The 20,715-nt window shown below is 38.7% G+C and overlaps 1 protein-coding gene across 1 annotated transcript; it reads left to right on the top strand.

Moving 5' to 3' along the window:
- Nucleotides 1–16,662: 16,662 nt before the first annotated feature.
- Nucleotides 16,663–17,406, top strand: LOC119523302. The gene has a single exon (XM_037822069.1). The coding sequence runs from the start codon at nt 16,663–16,665 to the stop codon at nt 17,404–17,406; it is 744 nt and encodes a 247-aa protein (XP_037677997.1).
- Nucleotides 17,407–20,715: the final 3,309 nt, after the last annotated feature.

Below are 20,715 nucleotides of genomic sequence, written 5' to 3'. Positions count from 1 at the left end.
AGATGGTTTCGCATGTGAATTCTACCAAGCATTCAAGACCGAATTAGTACCAATCCTGCTCAATCTCTTCAAAAAAATTGAAGAAGAGGGAAAGCTACCTAACTCTTTCTATGAAGCCATCATCACCCTAATACCAAAACCAGGCAAAGATACTACAAAAAAAGAAAATTATAGACCAATTTCTTTCATGAATATAGATGCAAAAATCCTTAACAAAATACTCGCAAATCGAATCCCGCAGCACATTAAAAGAATTATACACCACGACCAGGTGGGATTTATTCCAGGTATGCAAGGCTGGTTCAACACAAGAAAATCAATTAATGTAATACACCACATCAATAAATCAAAGCAGAAGAACCACATGATCATCTTGATTGATGCAGAAAAGGCATTTGACAAAATTCAACATCCTTTCCTGATGAAAACACTTCAAAGGATAGGAATAGAAGGGAACTTTTTCAATATGATAAAGGCAATATATGAAAAACCCACAGCTAACATCACACTCAATGGGGAGAGACTGAAAGCTTTTCCTCTAAGATCAGGAGCAAGACAGGGATGCCCACTATCACCATTGCTATTCAACATTGTGCTGGAAGTTCTAGCTAGAGCAATTAGGCAAGAAAAAGAAATAAAAGGCATCCAAATTGGAGAGGAAGAAGTAAAACTTTCACTATTTGCAGATGACATGATTCTATATGTAGGAAATCCAGAAAAATCTACAACAAAGCTACTAGAACTAGTCAATGAATACAGCAAAGTAGCAGGCTACAAGATCAGCACGCAAAAATCAGTAGTGTTCCTATACACAAGTAATGTGCAACAAGAGGAGGAAATCAAGAAAAAAATCCCATTTACAATAGCAACCAAAAGAATCAAGTATTTAGGAATAAACTTAACCAAGGACACAAAAGACCTTTACATAGAAAACTATAAGAAACTGCTAAAAGAAATTGAACAAGACCTGAAAAAATGGAAGAACATACCATGTTCATGGATTGTAAGACTAAATATAGTTAAGATGGCAATTTTACCTAAACTGATTTACAGATTCAATGCAATACCAATTCAAATCCCAACAACTTACTTTACAGAAATAGAAAAACTAATAACTAAATTTATTTGGAAGGGTAAGATGCCCCGAATAGCCAAAAATGTCTTGAGAAAGAGGAGTGAAGTGGGAGGTCTCACACTACCTGCCTTTGAAGCATATTACAAAGCTACAGTGCTCAAAACAGCATGGTACTGGCATAAGGACAGATATACTGATCAATGGAATCAAATTGAGTGTTCAGAAGTAGACCCTTGCATCTATGGACAACTGATCTTTGATAAGGCAGTGAAGCCAAAGCAACTGGGAAAGAGCAGCCTGTTCAATAAATGGTGTTTGGAGAACTGGATACCCATTTCCAAAAGAATGAAAGAGGATGTCCATCTCACACCTTATACCAAAATTAACTCAAAGTGGATCAAAGACCTAAACATTAGCACCAAGACCATAAAACTCTTAGAAGAAAATGTAGGGCAATATCTTAAAGATCTTGTGAAAGGAGGTGGTTTCTTAGACCTCACACCCAAGGCACGAGCAACCAAAGAACAAATAGACAAATGGGATCTCCTCAAAATTAAACACTTTTGTACATCAAAGGACTTTGTCAGAAAAGTCAAAAGGCAACCTACACAATGGGAGATGATATTTGGAAACCACATATCAGATAAGGGTTTAATATCCCGAATATATAAAGGAATCCTGCATCTCAATAACAGAAAGACAAACAATCCAATTAAAAAATGGGCAAAAGACATGAACAGACATTTTTCTGAAGAGGAAATACAAATGGCTCAAAAGCATATGAAAAAATGCTCAACTTCACTGGCTATTAAGGAAATGCAAATCAAAACCACAATGAGATATCATCTCACACCTACCAGAATGGCCATTATCCAAAAAACAGAAAATGACAAGTGCTGGAGAGGATGTGGAGAAAGAGGCACACTTATTCATTGTTGGTGGGAATGTAGAATGGTGCAACCACTCTGGAAGACAGTATGGAGGTTCCTCGGGAAGCTAAATATAGATTTGCCATATGACCCACCTATTCCATTGCTAGGTATATACTCAGAGGAACTGATACTTAAGACACAAACAGACATTTGTAAACCAATGTTTATTGCAGCATTATTCACAATTGCCAAGAGATGGAAACAGCCCAAATGTCCATCAAAGGACGAGTGGATAAACAAACTGTGGTATATACACATGATGGAATATTATGCAGCTGTAAGACAGAACAAAGACATGGATCATGTAATAATGTGGATGGACCTTGAGGACATTATGTTGAGTGAAGTTAGCCAGAAACAAAAGGACAGATTCTGTATGGTCTCACTAATATGAACAGACATTAATGAACAAACTTTGGGAGTTAAAAGCTGACAACACAGGCGACCAGGAGATAGAAAGAGGGCAGAGTTCAGCCATTTGATGCTGAAGGACTACAGAATGTTTAGGATTGATTGCATAGATCCAGAAATAGATAGCATAATACTGTGTGATGGTAGCACGGTATTGTAAGTACACTGAACAAAGATGTCTGTGAGTAAAGCTGAAAGAGGTGGGATAGGAGAATGTATGACACCAGAGGTAAAGATAGATGATAAAGACTGGGACTGTATAACGTGGCAGAAACTGGAGTGGCCAATGACTGTTACTAAATATACAAATATAAAAATGTTTTTGCATGTGGGAAAGCAAATGAATGTCAACCATGTAGAAATTTGAAAAAGGGATGGTATTCATGAAAAAACATAATCAAAGCAAACTGGAGTCTATGGTCAACAGTAACATTGTAATATACCTCCATTAAATGTAACAAAGGCAATACGCCAATGCTAAATGTATATGAGAAGGGGATATAGGGGAGTAATATGGGATTCTTGGTAGTGATGTTATTTGCTGTCCTTAGTAGTATATTGTATTGTATGACATGTTATTTTTCTTTTTATCATTTTTTCTTATTGCTAAAAAAAAAAAAAAACAATTTTTCTTGTAGTAATCAGTATGTTCAAATGCTGATTGTGGTGATAAATGTAAAACTTTATGATGATACCATGAAAAACTGATTGTATACTGTGGATAAATGTATGGTATGTGAATATAACTCTATAAAATTGTAGGAAAATATATATATAGGAGTAAAAGTTTTGGAGAAAACATGGTGAGAGGGATGATGCCTCACTAATATGGACTAACTACAATGTGTAAACTCAGAATTGAATCTTAGAACATAGCCTAACATGGACACAATAATTGTAATAGTCCCTAGATTGTAAGCTCTTACAGCAGTTAACTCTATCCCTGAATTGTAAGGCCTATCTCTAAACTTTAAGATGCTGATCCCCTAGCGTATGTTGTCACAGACATTGGGACTGGCAGTTTGATGTGCTGAGCCCTCAAGCATGGGACTTTCCCTTATGAAGCTCATTACCACAAAGGAAAGTCTAAAGTTGTATGTAATGGTGCCTGAGAGTCTCCCCCCTGAGTGCCTCTTTGTTGCTCAGATGTGGCCCTCTCTCTCTCTAACTGAGCCATCTCGACAGGTGGACTCGCTGCCCTCCCCTCTACGTGGGACCCGACTCCCAGGGGTGTAAATCTCCCTGGCAATGCAGAATATGACTCCCGGGGATGAGTGTGGACCCGGCATCGTGGGACTGAGAGTATCTTCTTGACCAAAAGGGGGATGCAAAATGAGACGAAATAGTTTCAGTGGCTGAGAGATTCCAAATGGAGTCGAGAGCTCACTCTGGTGGACATTCTTATGCACTATATAGATAACACCTCTTAGGCTTTAATGTATTGGAATAGCTAGAAGTAAATACCTGAAACTACCAAAGTCCAACCCAGCAGTCTGGACTCCTGAAGACAATTATATAATAATGTAGATTACAAGGGGTGACAGTGTGATTGTGAAGACCTTGTGGATCACACCCCCTTTATCTAGTGTATGGATGAGTGGAGGAATGGGGATAAAAACTAAAGGACAAATGGGGTGGGATGGGGGGATGATTTGGGTGTTTTTTTTTTCACTTTTATTTTTTATTCTTGTTCTGGTTCTTTCTGATGTAAGGAAAATGTTCAGAGATAGACTGTGGTGATGAACGCATAACTATGTTATCATACTGTGGACAGTGGATTGTATATCATGGATGATTGTATGGTGTGTGAATGTATTTCAATAAAACTGAATTTAATAAAAAAAAAAAAGAGGATAGATTCTGGAAGATGGCAGATTAGGAGGGACAGGGGGAAAAAGTCTCCATGAAAAACACTAGATAAAAGAAAATGATCCAGAGCACCAGTTCCAGTGATGCACCACCTGGACAAGGTCTGCAAGATCCACAGGGACCCTGCACTTGGTGAAACAGGGAGTCTACATTCTGAAATGAGTGAGTGAGCCTGCTGGAGGAGCAGCAGCCACACCGCAGTCTGGGGAAACCAGGAGTTGGTGTTTGGAGTCAAACTAGTTTTAAAAACCCAAAAATGGCTGCAGATCCAGCAGCAAGGGCAGCACAGTGAAGTGTGGTGGGAGCTACTTCCCCACAACCCATGGGCAGGCCTCAATATCTGGTGTAGATGATAGCCTCTCACACACCTGCAGTTAATTGTCTCAGAGCTAGGAAGGTGGAGGTCAGTGAAAGAGGGGAAAATAACCATGCCCCATACAGCCATCTTCCTGGAAGGCTGGGAATGCTCCTGCCTGGTACCCAGCATCACAGCTCAGAGCTGTGCCACACAACCCAGCATGGCAGGAAGTGTCCAGCAACATACACACACATCCCAATAGCTGGCATATATGATAGCCTCTCACACACCCGTAGCTAATTGTGTCAGAACTAGGAAGGTGGAGGTCAGCAAAAAAAGGGGGAAATAACTGTGCCCCATACAGCTATCTTCCTAGTGGGCTGGGAACACTCCTGCCTGGTGCCTGGCACTGCACCCCAGAACTGTGCCACACAACCCAGTGTGGCAGGAAATGTTTCCAGCAACACATGTACATGCCCCAATAGCTGGCATGGATGATAGCCTTTTGCACACCTACAGCTAATTGTCCCAGAGGTAGGAAGGCAGAGGTGTGCAAAAAGGGGGAAATAAACATGCCTCATACAGCCATCCTTTCAGTGGGCTGGGAAAACTCCTACATGGCTCCGTGGCCCAGAATTTCCCTTTGGGGGCTGCATTCACTTGTGATGTAGCACATTCTTCCCTCAGCAGAGGCCCTAGGAGGGCACAGCTTGGAAGAGGAACCCATTGGGAAGTCCCAGGGACCATACACCAATACCAAGGACTTGTGGGTCAGTGGCAGAGACAAACTGTGGCAAGTCTTAACTGAAGGCTTAGACTCCTGCAACAACGTTAAATCTCCAGGAACACCTGGGAGATTTGATTATTAAAGCTGCCCTCCATTCCTAACTGCTCAGACACACCCCCTGCATTCAGGGCAGGCAGAACCAACTACACACAGACACTTGGTGCACCAGTTGGATCCCCACAAGATTCAGACCCCCACTCTCCATTAAGACAAAGTTGGGGAGAACAGGCTTGAGGGGAATAGGTGGCTTGCAGATGGCACCTGCTGGTTAGAGAAAGTGTTCCCTACCAAGTGGTAGATCTGACAAATTAGAGATAATTGTTCTAATAAGCCTACATATCCTGAAAGAACCCTATCAAGTTAAGCAAATGCCAAGAAGCCAAAAACAACAGAAAATTTTAAAGCATATGAAGAAACCAGGGGATATGGGTAACCCAAACCCAAACACCCAAATCAAAAGATCAGATGGCACAGGATATAAAGGACATAAAGAAGACCCTAGAAGAGCATAAAGAAGAAATTGCAAGAGTAAATAAAAAATAGGTGATCTTATGGAAATAAAAGAATCTCTGGACCAAATTAAAAAGATTCTGGATATTCACAGTTTTAGATTAGAGGAAGCTGAACAGTGAATTAGTGACCTTGAAGAAGACAGAATGGAGAGTGAAAAAAATGAGAAATAAAAATTGAAAAAATCAAAATGGACCTCAGGGATATTATAGACAATATAAAACATCTAAAGGTAAGAGTAATTAGTATTCCAGAAGGAGAAGAGAAAGGTAAAGATCTAGGAAGAATATTCAAGGAAATTGTTGAGGAAAACTTCCCAAACCTCCTAAACAACATAAATACGCAAGTCATAAATGTCCTGTGAACTCCAAACAGAATAAATGCAAGTATACCCACTATGAGGCATATTCTGATCAGATATAAATACTGAAGAGAAGGAGCATGTTCTGAAAACAAGGGAAAGGAATACACCACATACAAAGGAAACAGCATAAGACTAAGTAGTGATTATTCAGCAGCCACCATGGAGGCGAGAAGGCAGTGGCATGACATATTTAAAATTCTGAGTGAGAAAAATTTCCAACCAAGAATACTTTATCCAGCAAAGCTCTCCTTTGAATTTGAGGGAGAGCTTAAATTTTTCACAGACAAACAAATGCTGTGAGGATATGCTAGCAAGAGACCTGCCCTACTGGAGATACTAAAGGAACCCTACCAACAGAGAAACAAAGAAATGAGCAAGCGGTATGGAGAAAGGTTCAGAACTGAAAAGATTCAGTATGGTTACATTAAAGGACATTAAGAGAGAGAGGGGAAAAACATATCTGACAAACAAAAGCCAAAGGATAGGACGACTGATTCAAGAAATGCCTTCACAGTAATAACATTGACTGTAAGTAGATTAAACTCCCCAATTAAAAGATATAGATTGGCAGAATGGATTAAAAAATATGAACCCATCAATTTATTGCATACAAGAGACTCATCTTAGACACAGGGACACAAAAAATTGAAAGTGAAAGGATGGAAAAATATTTCATGCAAGTTACAGCCTAAAGAAAGCAGGAGTAGCAATATTAATCTCAGATAAAATAGACTTTAAACCCAAGGATATTATGAGAGACAAAGAAGGCCATTACATACTAATAAAAGGGGCAATTCAACAAGAAGAAATAACAATCATAAGTGTTTATGCACCCAATCAAAATGCCACAAAATACATGAGACAAACATTGGCAAAACTAAAGGAAGCAATTGATGTTTCCACAATAATTGTGGGAGACTTCAACACATCACTCTCTCCTATAGATAGATCAACCAGTCAGAAGACCAATAAGGAAATTGAAAATCTAAACAATCTGATAAATGAATTTGAATTAACAGATAGATATAGAGCATTACATCCAAAATCACTAGTGCTCATGGAAATTTCTCCAGAATAGATCATATGCTGGGATATTAAAAAGCCTCAATAAATTTAAAAACCTGAAATTATTCAAAGCACATTCTCTGATCACAATGGAATACAATTAGAAGTCAATAAGTATCAGAGACTTAGAAAATTCACAAGTACCTGGAGGTTAAACAACACAGTCCTAAACAATCAGTAGGTTGAAGAAGAAATAGCAAGAGAAATTGCTAGATATATAGAGATGAATGAAAATGAGAACACAACATATCAAAACCTATAGGATGCAGCAGAAGTACTGTAGGGGAAATTTATAGTGCTAAATGCATACATTAAAAAGGAAGAAAGAGCTAAAATCAAAGAACTAATGCAGCAACTGAAAAAACTAGTAATTGAACAGCAAACTAATCCTAAGCCAAATAGAAGAAAAGAAATAAGGATTAAAGCAGAAATAAATGACATAGAGAACAGAAAAACAATAGAGAGAATAAATAACACCAAAAGTTGGTTCTTTAAGAAGATCAAGATTGACAAGCCCTTAGCTAGACTGACAAAATCAAAAAGTGAGAAGACTCAAATAAACAAAATAATGAATGAGAGAAGTGACATTACTATGGATCCCAAATTTTAAAAATTATAAGAGGATACTATGAACAACTGTATGCCAATAAACTAGAAAATGTAGAGGAAATGGATAATTTTCTGGAACCACATGAACAACCCAGACTGACCAGAGAAGAAATAGAAGACCCCAACCAACCAATCACAAGCAAAGAGATCCAACCAGTCATCAAAAAGCTTCCCCCAAATAAATGCCCAGTGGCTTCACAAGGGAATTCTGCCAAACTTTCCAAAAAGAACTGACACCAATCTTACTTACGCTCTTTCAAAACATTGAGGAAAATGGAACACTACCTAACACATTTCATGAGGCTAACATCACTCTAATACCCAAACCAGGTAAAGATGCTACAAGAAAGGAAAACTGCAGGCCAATCTCTGTAATGAATATAGTTGCAAAAATTCTCAAAAAAATACTTGCAAATCAAATCCAAAGATACATTTAAAAAATCATACACCATGACCAAGTGGGGTTCATTCTGGGCATGCAAGGATGGTTCAACATAAGAAAATCAATCAATGTATAACAACACATTAACAAATCAAAAGGGAAAAATAAAATGATCATCTCAATAGAGCTGAAAAAGCATTCAAAATCCAACATCCCTTTTTGATAAAAACACTTCAAAAGTTAGGAATTGAAGGAAACCTCCTCAATATGATAAAGAGTCTCTGCAAAACATGGGGCTGGGAGAGCTGGATATCCACAGCCAGCATAGCACTCAATGGTGAGAAACTGAAAGCCTTCTCTCTAAGATCAGGAACGAGACAAGAATGCCCACTGTCACCACTGTTATTCAACATTGTGTAGAAGTGCTGGCCAGGGTAATCCAGCAAGACAAAGAAATAAAAGCCATCCAAATTGGAAAGGAAGGAGTAAAAGTGTCACTATTTGCAGATCATGTGATCTTACATCTGGAAAACCCTGAGAAATTGATGACACAGCTACTTGAGCTAATAAACAAATTTAGCAAAGTAGCAGGATACAAGATTAATGCACATAAGTCAGTAATGTTCCTATACACTAGAAGGGACCAAACTGAAGAGACACTCAAGAAAAAAAGATTACCATTTTCAATAGCAACTAAAAAAATCAAGTACCTGGGAATAAACTTAACCAAAGATGTAAAAGCCTATACAAAGAAAACTACAAAACTCTACTAAAAGAAATAGAAAGGGACCTAAAATGATGGAAAAATATTCCATGTTCATGTATAGGAAGGCTAAATGTCATTAAGATGTCAATATTACCCAAACTTACCTACAGGTTCAATGTAATACCAATCAAAATTCCAACAACCTACTTTACAGACTTAGAAAAGCTAGTTATCAAATTTATCTAGAGGGGGAAGATGCTTTGAATTGCTAAAAATTTTCTAAAAATAAAAACAAAGTGGGAGAACTTACTCTCCCTAACTTTGAAGCTTATTATAAAGCCACAGTAGTCAAAATAGCATGGAACTGGCACAAAGATAGACATGTTGATCAATGGACTCAAATTGAGAATTCAGAGATAAGCCCCCAGATCCACAGTTGACTGATCTTTGATAAAGCCCGAAAAACCATTGAACTGGGACATAGTCGCTGCAAAAAATGGGGCTGGGAGAGCTGGATATCCATAGCCAAAAGAATGAAAGAAGACCCCTACCTCATACCCTACACAAAAATTACCTCAAAATGGATTAAATACCTCAACATAAGAGACAGTACCATAAAAATCCTAGAAGATAATGCAGGGAAACATCTTCAGGACCTTGTATTAGGAGGTCTCTTCCTAGGCTTTACGTCAAAAGCACAAGCAACAAAAGAAAAAATAGATAAATCAGAACTCCTAAAACTTAAAATCTTCTGTACCTCAAAGGAATTTGTCAAAAATGTGAGGAGGCAGCCAACTTAATGGGAAAAAATATTTGAAAACCATGTATCTGACAAAAGACTGATATCTTGCATATATATAAAGAAATTGTACAACTCAATGACTATAGTTCAGACAGCCCAATTATAAATGGGCAAGAGATATAAAAAGACAGTTCTCTGAAGAGGAAATATGAATGACAAAAAAAAAAAAACTAAAAACCACATGAAAAAATGTTCAACTTCAGTAGCTATCAGGGAGATGCAAATTAAGACCACAATGAGATCCCATCTCACACCAATTAGAATGGCTGCCATTAAACAAACAGGTAACTACAAATGCTGGAGAGGATGTAGAGAAACTGGAACTCTTATTCTTTGTTGGTGAGTCTGTATAATGATTCAGCCACTCTGGAAGACAGTCTGGCAGTTCCTTAGAAAACTAGATATAGAGTAACCCTTTGAGCCAACAATCACACTTCTTGGTATATACCCAGAAGATCTGAAAGCAATGACATGAACAGATATCTGCATGCCAATGTTCATATCAGCAATATTCACAATTGCCAAGAGATGGAGCAACCCAAATGTCCTTCAACAGATCAGTGGAAAAATAAAATGTGGTATATTCACACAATGGAATACTAGATGATGGTAAGAGGGAACAATGTTGTAAAACATGACAACATGGATGAACCTTGAAGACGTAATGCTGAGTGAAAGAAGCCAGGCACAAAAAAGAAATACTATATGTTACCACTAATGTGAACACTGAAAATGTAAAATAAATGGTTTATAATGTAGAATGTAGGGGACCTAGTGATAGACAGCAATTAGTGGAAGGGGGTGATAATCTAATAAGAATAGATAAGTTATTGTAGGTAAATTTAACATTCTGGGAATGCACAGGAATGACTATGGTTTGTAATTTCTGGTGGGCATGGTAGGAACAACTTCACAGAAACATAGTTATCTTAGGTTATCTGTTTTTCTTATTCCTTTCCTGGGTTATACTCTGTATATTTTCTTGGGGTAGAATAGGAACATGTTAGAAGTAATGTAGTTATTCTAGGATATTTGCTTTTTCTTATCCCTTTGTTTTGGTTTTGTTTGAAATGGTTTTTTATTGTCTGGTTGTTTTTTTTTTTTTTTTTTTTTTTTTTTTTTTTTGATAAAGTTAATTTTCAAAGAAGAAAAAAAAACAATGAAAAAAATATGCAGAGCCCTTCTGAGAAGCTGGGGGAAATACAGAGGTGTTGGGCTTCTTCATATGGATGGTTGCTGATGTTTTCACAAATATTGAGGACTGGCAGGTTGAAGTGCTGAACCCTCTATCAGAGCACTTGCCTTTAAGAAGTCTGTTACTGCAAAGGAGAAGCTAGGCCTGCTTATAATTGTGCCCAAGAGTCTCCCCATAAATTGCTCTGTTGGTCAGATGTGGCCCTCTCTCTCTCTAACTAAGCCACCTCAACAGGTGATCTCACTGCCCTGCCCCCTATGTGGGACCTGACTCCCAGGGATGTAAATCTCCCTGGCAATGCAGGATATGACTCCCAGGGATGAATCTGGACTCAGCATCATCAGACTGAGAACATCTTGACCAAAAGGGACATGCAAAATGAAACAAAATAAAGCTTCAGTAGCTGAGAGAATTCAAATGGAGTTGAGAGGTCACTCTGGTGGACATTCTTTCACACTATAAAGATAATCCTTTTTGGTTTTATTGTATTGGAATGGCTAGAAGTAAATACCTGAAACTTTCAAACTCCAACCCAGTAGCCTTGATTCTTGAAGATGATCCTGCAACAGTGTGACTTACAAGGGGTGACAGTGTGATTTTGAAAATCTTGTGGATTGCACTCCCTTTATCCAGTGTATTGATGGGTGAGTAGAAAAATGGGGGCAAAAAACTAAAGGAAAAATAAAGTGGGAAGAGGGGAAAGATTTGGGTGTTCTTTTTGCACTATTATTTTTTTATTCTTACCACTTTTTCTAGTACAAGGAGAATGTTAAAAAATAGATCAGGATGATGAGTGAACAACTATATGATGGTAATATGATCAATTAATTGTATATTTTGGATGATTATGTGGTGTGTGAATAAATCTTAATAAATTAAAAAGGTTTATGTACATGTTTGTTTATATAAAAGAAACTGTTTTCATTATGACAAAAATTATATTTGGAAGGAAAGAAGATGGCAGCATAGAGAGGAGTGGAAGCTAGTTTGTCTACCTGGAACAACTAATAAACAACCAGGGAAAACTAGGAAATAATCTAGAATAAGTGCAGGGGGACAAACATGACTGTCCACTCATCATACACCAACATAAATTGGGAGGAATGACTGAAATCACATCATAAAATCTGTAAGTAAAAACTGTGGATCCTAAGTTTTACCCTTGGGAAGACGGTTGCTGCAAAGGAGAGGCTAGGCCTCCCTGTATTTGTGCCTAAGAGTCTCCTCCTGAATGCCTCTTTGTTGCTCAGATGTGGCCCTCTCTCTCTGGCTAAGCCAACTTGAAAGGTGAAATCACTGCCCTCCCCCCTACGTGGGATCAGACACCCAGGGAAGTGAATCTCCCTGGCAACGTGGAATATGACTCCCGGGGAGGAATGTAGACCCGGCATCGTGGGATGGAGAACATCTTCTTGACCAAAAGGAGGATGTGAAAGGAAATGAAATAAGCTTCAGTGGCAGAGAGATTCCAAAACGAGCCGAGAGATCACTCTGGTGGGCACTCTTACGCACACTTTAGACAACCTTTTTTAGGTTCTAAAGAATTGGGGTAGCTGGTGGTGGATACCTGAAACTATTAAACTACAACCCAGAACCCATGAATCTCGAAGACAGTTGTATAAAAATGTAGCTTATGAGGGGTGACAGTGGGATTGGGAATGCCATAAGGACCAAACTCCACTTTGTCTAGTTTATGGATGGATGTGTAGAAAAGTAGGGGAAGGAAACAAACAGACAAAGGTACCCAGTGTTCTTTTTTACTTCAATTGCTCTTTTTCACTCTAATTATTATTCTTGTTATTTTTGTGTGTGTGCTAATGAAGGTGTCAGGGATTGATTTAGGTGATGAATGTACAACTATGTAATGGTACTGTAAACAATCGAAAGTACAATTTGTTTTGTATGACTGCGTGGTATGTGAATATATCTCAATAAAATGATGATTAAAAAAAAAAAAAAAAAAAAAAAAAAAAACTGTGGATCCAAGCCAGGATCCCTTTCCCCCCACAGCCTGAACTGCAAAGCCTCACGGTGATAGAGAGCAGCACTCTCCCAGCAAGCAAATATAGCTCAGTGTAGCTCCAACTGGGGTTATAATTAACAAGAGTGGACTGCTCAGTAAAAGCTATGAATCCCCAACAGACAGAGGCTTTTGGTGATGACTGACCTTGAAGAGCTGGATGGTGGCCACAGACTGGTTCAGTGGAGAAAGCCTCAGCCATTTTCAGTTCCCAGTGCTCTGACCCGGACAAGGGTGGAGATAGCACAGGCAGATTCTATTCAAATGATAATGACCTCTACCTAGGGGGGTATCTTCCCTAAGAGGAAAGAGGTGGGGCCCAGCTCTACTACCCACCCTCCATTCAGAACCAGACCCCAGAGCCTGGGGGGAAAAAGTCATGGGTCATACCCCCTTACACCACTCTGGAGCTACTGGATGGCAGGTGCCAACTGGTGGACAGGAAAGAACAGTGACTTGAGGTCTCACAGGGTGTACCAATCTTCTAAGACACACCTTCAGGGAGACATGATACTATTGCCACCTTCTAAGACCTGAGCCCATTCTGGTCTGGGGAAACCTGATTGTGGTAACCAGGGAAAACAGATGTCTAGACAACAGAAAACTGCAACTTGCACTAAGAAAAACAATGTTATAGCCCAGTCAAAGGAACAAACTTATACTTCAACTGAGATATAAGAATTTAAACAATGAAAATACTATATCAATTTAAAAAGTTTAGGGAAGATATGGCAAAAGAGATGAAGCATATAATGAAAACACTGGGTGTACATAAGGCAGAAATTGAAAGTTCAAAAAAACAACTGGCAGAATCTATGGAAATGAAAGGCACAACACAAGAGATGAAAGACACAATGGAAACATACAACAGCAGATCTCAAGAGGCAGAAGAAAACACTCATGAACTGGAGAACAAGAACCTGAAAGCCTACACACAAAAGAACAGATAGAGAAAAGAATGGAAAAATATGAACAACATCTCTGGGAATTTAAGGATGAAATGAAATGCAAGAATGTATGTGTCATTGGTGTCCCAGAAGAAGAGAAGGGAAAGGGGGCAGAAGGAATAATAGAGGAAATAGTCAATGAAAATTTCCCATCTCTTATGAAAGACTTAAAATTATGTATCCAAGAAGTGCAGCGCACCCCAAACAGAATAGATCTGAATAGCCCTATGCCAAGACACTTGATCAGATTATCAAACATCAAAGATAAAGAGAGAATCCTGAAAGCAGCAAGAGAAAAGCAATCCATCACATACAAAGGAAGCTTGATAAGACTATGTGTGGATTTCTCAATAGAATCCATGGAGGCAAGAAGGAAGTGGTGTGATATATTTAATATACTCGAAGAGAAAAATCACCAACCTAGAATCCTATATCTGGCAAAACTCTCCTTCAAATATGAGGGAGAGCTTAAAATATTCTTTGATAAACAGATAATGACAGAGTTTTGAACAAGATAACTGCTGAATGGGAAACACTAAAGGAAGCCTGCAGACAAAAAGGAAAAGACAGAAGTGAGAAGTTTGGAAAAAAATTTTGGGAGATAGTAGCACAACAATGTAAGTACATTGAATGAAGATGACTGTGATCATGGTTGAAAGAGGAAGGTTAGGACCATGTGGGACACCAGAACAAAAGGGGAAAGATAAAGACTGGGACTGTATAACTCAGGGAAACCTAGGGTGCTCAACAATTGTAATAAAAGGTACAAATATGTTTTTATATGTGGTAGAAAAAATGAATGTCAATATTACAAGGTATTAAAAGTAGGGTGGGACTGGGGGGAAAATACAATCAATGCAAACTAGAGACTATAATTAACAGAAATGTTGTATTATGCTTCCTTTAATGTAACAAAGGCAATATACCAAAGCTAAATGCATTTGAGGGGGACATAGTGGAAGGGTATGGGACACCTGGCATTGGTGATGTTGTCTGACTCTTTATTCTACTTTACTTTAATGCTATCTTTCCTTTTGTTGCTTTCTGGCTTCATGGTTTTTTTCCCCCACTATTTTACTTTTTCTTTTGTCCCTCTACCTTCTTAGACCCTTCCTCTTTCTTTACGGAAGAAATGAAAATGTCCTTACATAGATAATGGCAATGGTGCTGAATACATAAATACATAACTATACAGGGAATGAATGATTGTTTACTTAGGATGGAATATATGGTGTGTGAACAAACCATCTTTAAAAAAATGAGTTGATGAAGTAATCTTGAGGGTGCTATATTGAGTGAAATAAGACAGACAAATAAGGACAAATATTGCAGAGTCTCACTGATATGAACTAATTATAATATTATTATAATATATCATGTCTCTGTTAGACATGAAATATAAGTTACCAGGATATAGAGTGAGGCTAAAGAATGGGGAGCAGTGGCTTATTATGAGCAGAATGTTCAACTAGGGTGAACTTAAACATTTGGAAATGGACAGAGGTGATGGTAGCACATTGTGAGAATAACTAACAGTGCTGCATGGTGTGTGAATGTGGTGGAAAGGGGAACCTCAGAGTCACATATGTCACCAGAAGGAAAGTTGGAGGTTAAAAGATGGGAATGTATCAAATAGTGAACTTTGTGGACAATGTCCAGGATTAACTGTACAAATATTAGAGATCTCTCTCATGAACTAGAACAAATGTATGACACTATAACTAGAAGTTAATAATAGGGGGGAATATAGAAAAAATACATATACCTATTGCAAACTATATACTACAGTTAGTAGTATCTTAACATTCTTTCATCAACAGTAACATGTGTATCATACCAAAATTATGAATCAATAATGGAGGGGTGGTGGTTAGGGGTATGGGAGGATTTGAATTTCCTTTTGTGTGTGTGTCTTTATTTCTTTTCTGTAGTAATGAAAATGCTCCAAAAAGTGAAAAAAAAATTAATTGTGGTGATGGATGCACAGCTGTATTATGGTACTATGAGCAATTGATTGTACACTTTGGATCTTTGGACAATTGTATGGTTTGTGAACAATTTCAATTTAAAAAATTGAAAAAAATGATCATACCCTATGCATTGTTCTTCAGTTTGCTTTTTGGATATAATACAGAAGTTTCTTCAGGCAGTTGATATAGATGAATTCATTCTATTTAAATGTCACATAATATTCCACAGTCTAAAATGATTTATGTGCCATAATTTATTTGAGCGTTCCACTACTCATAGACCTTTAGGTTATTTCCAGTTTTTCTCTGTTATAAATATTGCTGAAGCTAACCTCTCTGTGTGTATGTTTTTGAAAACTTGTGAATATCTTTGTATTAATTCCTGGAATTGGAGTTGCAGAGCAAGAGATATGAACATCTCAACTTTTGATCGACACAGCAAAATTGCACTCCAAAAAAGGTTTGCAAGTTGATACTTCTGCCATGGCCTAAGATTTCTAGTGTTTTCTATTCTCATCTAAAACATTTAGAACACTAATTGCAGGCTGGTGTGTGTATATATATATATATATAACACTTAAATGTAACCTTTAGAGACAAGAAAGCAAGACATAAATATTTAGCACTTTTGAAACCATGGCTCATCCCATGTGTTTATTTTTTCTCCTCAGTGTCTCTGGCTTGAATTCTTAACTCCTCTACCTCTATAATCAACCCAAGATGAAGCAGCACTTGCTCTGGAAAATGTCTGGCCTATTTCTCAGTTATTTATCCCTGGCTTTTGGTCTGGTCCTAGCAAAGAGCAAGTCCTGGCGAGTGTGGGTATTTGACAGCACCATCATTCCTGTCGTGTTCATTGGACTTTGGGAAGCTTTTTATTTGCAAAGTTCTAACGTCTCTGGCACTTTGGTTGAGTTGCCAGTATACAGTCAGATCAACAAGAGCTGGATCGTTTCCAATGAAATTAAATACAGCCAGGACCTGATGCTGCTGGATAATATTACGAAATCACTAGCCCTGGTTTTCGGCTCGGTGGCCTTTTTTGTCAGCTGGATTGATGACCGATACTCAGAGGTCCTCCGATCATGTTACAAGAACGCCGCCATCTTTCTTTTCCTCAGCTGTGCTTGTACTGTGGGTACAGTGAGCTGGAATTTTGCTGTGGACTTTCTTGGCCAAACCACCCTTAACTTTCCGCAAAACTTTCCTATTGCTAAAGAAATACTAAGAAAGAAACGCCTCTCCTATGTGTTCCCACTAGGAATCACAACTGCTTCTCTGTCACTAATAAGTTCTGCTATGTTCTTCTGGGAGAACTATTTACCAAAAAGGCAGAATGAAGTGGAACCCATGACTGTCACCAGAGTTTCAGAACAAAAAGATCTAAACCGAGGACTTTTATTCTTCAAGTGGCTGCCAAGAGTTCTTAAAGAAATTTCCTGTGTTCACGTGACATTGCCATAATTATCTATTCATTTGAAATAAATCATATTTATTGGTATCTCAGAGTGTGTCTGAATTTTATAATTGCCTCTTCAGCTCCATTCTGTAAATCTATTCCTTTCCTTGAAGTCTTTCACTTCCTGGAAACTGCAAGCAAACATCTGTATATACGTGGTCAAAAACCAAAGGCAGCTTTTGCCATTTTCTTAGGCTTCAGCCTACCTGTGCACAGCTGGACAGTGAACTCCTTTTGATTGAATTTTCATCTCTTCTCAATTTAAAAACCTAACATATATTGGCATAAAAACCTGGGATCGAGAAAAGAGAAGAAATCTCCATCAGACAAGTCAGAACCCATTTGCCTGACTCCAATACACACCACCACCAGCAAATAATCTCAGGGTAAGGAGAAAACACCTTCTCTCTCTCTCCCTGGCACTCCCAGCTCCCAACATTCACAGGAATCCTTGTGCCAGGTGAGAGCTGCCTCTGCTGGTGTCTGGGACCTGAGGGGTGAGTAGGATGGTGGGATGCCTCCATTCACTCCCTTGTCACTGCACTGGAGCTTGGGAACTCTCAAGGGGGGACGCCCTCTCAATTGTTCCTAAGCTTGGGAGCTGGGATTTCTTCCTTACCCCATACATCTCATTCTATTCATGGGAAACAAACTTAACCTCCCAATAACACCCCTCTAGGGTGCTCTCTTTGAAACTTCAAAGAACTCAGTCTCAAGATAGATCCAAAACCTAAGAAGTTCATTTTCTATTATAATTCTGCCTGGCCACAGTATCCACCTGGCCAGAAAATGGAACCCTTGACCCCCAAATTCTTTTAACCTTGACAATTACTGTCAGCATCTCAGCAAATGGAGTGAACTCCCAGATGTCCAGGCCTTTTACAAACTGCACAGGTGCCCCTCCTCTCTCTCCCTCTCTCCCTCTCTCCCTCTCTCTGCCAAAATTGTTCCCCTCATCAAATCCTTCTCCTCCTCCCAACTTTTTCTTCAATCCTTCCAAAAACTTTCTCCTCAGTTCTCCTTGAGCTCCCCACCTGGCTCCATCCCCCAGCTTTTGCTGTGCTCAGCACCCACCCAGCCCTTCTGGGGGTCCACATCACTGCTGATGCCATGCCTCACCCCCATCATGGCCATAGCCACAGCTGTAGCCACAGCCAGCCACAGCTGCTGCAATTCCCCTCTTCCTCCTCCTTATGCAGCCCCTCTTAGCTAAGCTGAAGCTGCTGTTAAACCATGGCCAGTAAGCAACCCCCTCATCTCCAAATTCCACCTCAGATTCTCAATCCTCCTTTCCTTCTTCACAAAGGACCCACTCATCTCAACCTTAGCCTATCCTCTCCTTGAGAGAAGTGTCTGGACCAGAGGGGCCCATCCACATCCATGTTCCCTTCTCTCTTTTGTCCTTTCCCAAATTAAACAGTGCCTAAACTCATAACTCAAAAAACTCTGTCATTTTTTTCTCTCTTGTCTCAGAAACACCCACTTGTATTATGCTAATCTCTCCTGACACACATGAGGCTACCCTACTCCTAAATATGCACATCACTTCTCAAGCCACTTCTGATATATGCCACAAACTCCAAAAATTAAAATCTGGCCCCCAAATTCTGAAAACTTAATCTTCAAGGTGTTTTATAGTAAAAACCTAGAGCACTGTCAGCAAGAGCAGGAGAAAGAAAAAGCCAAGGCTAACTCTAAAAAGCAGGCATGTCAATAACTAGCAAAATCTGGAAGAAAAAAAAACCTTCAAGGCCCATCCACTTTGCAAACAGTAAAGCCACTCATTCTGACTGCTCTCAATCCCCTCCCAACCAGAGAACACCAAACTCCCAAAGCCAATCTGATCCATAGCTCAAGCTCCCCAATCTCCTGGGGCTTAACACAAACAACTGAAAATGCCCAAGTACCAAAGAGGCTCCAGTCACCACCATCATGCTTATGAAACCACAGGTAATGCTCTCAGTCACAGGTAAAAATGTTTCATTCCTTTAAACATGGAAGCCATTTACTCTGCTCACTCTCTATTATGGGACTTTCTAAGCCCCTGAAAACCCCTCCACTGCCTTATGCCCTCCATAGAATACATTTTTCTCACTCCTTTTTAATAATCCTAAAATGTTCCACTCCTATTCTGGGAAATCTTATTAAAAATTATGTATTTCTGTTTCAGTAATGCATTAAGTAAAGTGTTTTAAGTATTTAGCATTTTTCTAACAAGTATAATTTTAATGGTAATAGTATGTTTTAAAATGCTTACTTATGAATAGTCCAAGATTATTTTAATAATTTAGATGTAAAGGGTATGAGAGATGTTTTTATTGAAAGGAAAAGGAAAGTAGTTTATTTTAAAAATTTGGGACAAAACCCAAAAATGTATACAGAATGTTGCAGAAAGTTTGCAAAAAGGGAAATTTATTTCTGTGGTCAAAATAATAAAACCTCACAACTTAAGTTATTCTGCAAAACAGATAGCCATTTAAATATTCTAACTGCCACCCTAGGCAGTACTTGTGCTCTAATTAATGTTCTGTGTGTGTATGTGTCTAATAATTCACAGAATGAAATCCACACTATTAATCATATGCAAAATCACATAAAGTATTAATCATGTATCTGATAATCATTTGTTTAAATGGTAACACACACTAACTTGGCTATAGTGCCACTTCTTAATAGAATTGCTCTCCATATATACTAGTTACTTGTACTCTGTTGTTTATTATATTGTTGTTGTAAATTATAAATGCACAGTCTATCCTATAGTCAATGCAAACTGTTGTGTGGAAGTTAAATTTTGGCACCCCCTGGCCTGAGCAAAACAGGGCTGCAGATGTTAGCACACAGCAGTCCAGGTGACCTAGGCAGCTAATGCTTAGCCTATCATCTTTGTAAACCAGTAAAGTGAAATAGTAAATTAACCTTAAATGTAACTTTAAAACATGAAACAGAAAGTAAGCAGGAACTGAAAAATTCTTGGTCTCACAAAAGTGCAAGATGTAAAAGTACCCCAGACCTCCCAGCATCAAATGTTAATCTAGTTCACCTGCTTCCTAGCTCCCACATGTTATCAATTGAGGTTATCTACAAAGCCCCATCCTATAATTCTCCTCTCCTTCCTGCATCACTCCCTGTTCCCACATCTATGCTCTCCTTATTACTGATTCAGCCACTTCTTTAACCATGTGGCCAACTTCCCTTTGAATGCTGCACCCATCCTGGAGAGAAAGTACTATCATAATCTCTCTATACAACTTCTCACCCTCTGTACCAAATGTCACCATATTGCTCCAATACCATATGCCAGTTAAATATTT

This window comes from Choloepus didactylus, chromosome X (genome assembly GCF_015220235.1).
Source record: "Choloepus didactylus isolate mChoDid1 chromosome X, mChoDid1.pri, whole genome shotgun sequence".
Taxonomy (NCBI): Eukaryota; Metazoa; Chordata; class Mammalia; order Pilosa; family Megalonychidae; genus Choloepus; species Choloepus didactylus.
Note: the sequence above shows the minus strand (reverse complement) of the source record. Positions and strands in the feature narration are given on the sequence as shown.

Coding starts and splice junctions, on each gene's coding strand:
- LOC119523302 (XM_037822069.1), top strand. CDS start 16,663: ATGAAGCAGCACTTGCTCTGGAAAATGTCTGGCCTATTTCTCAGTTAT.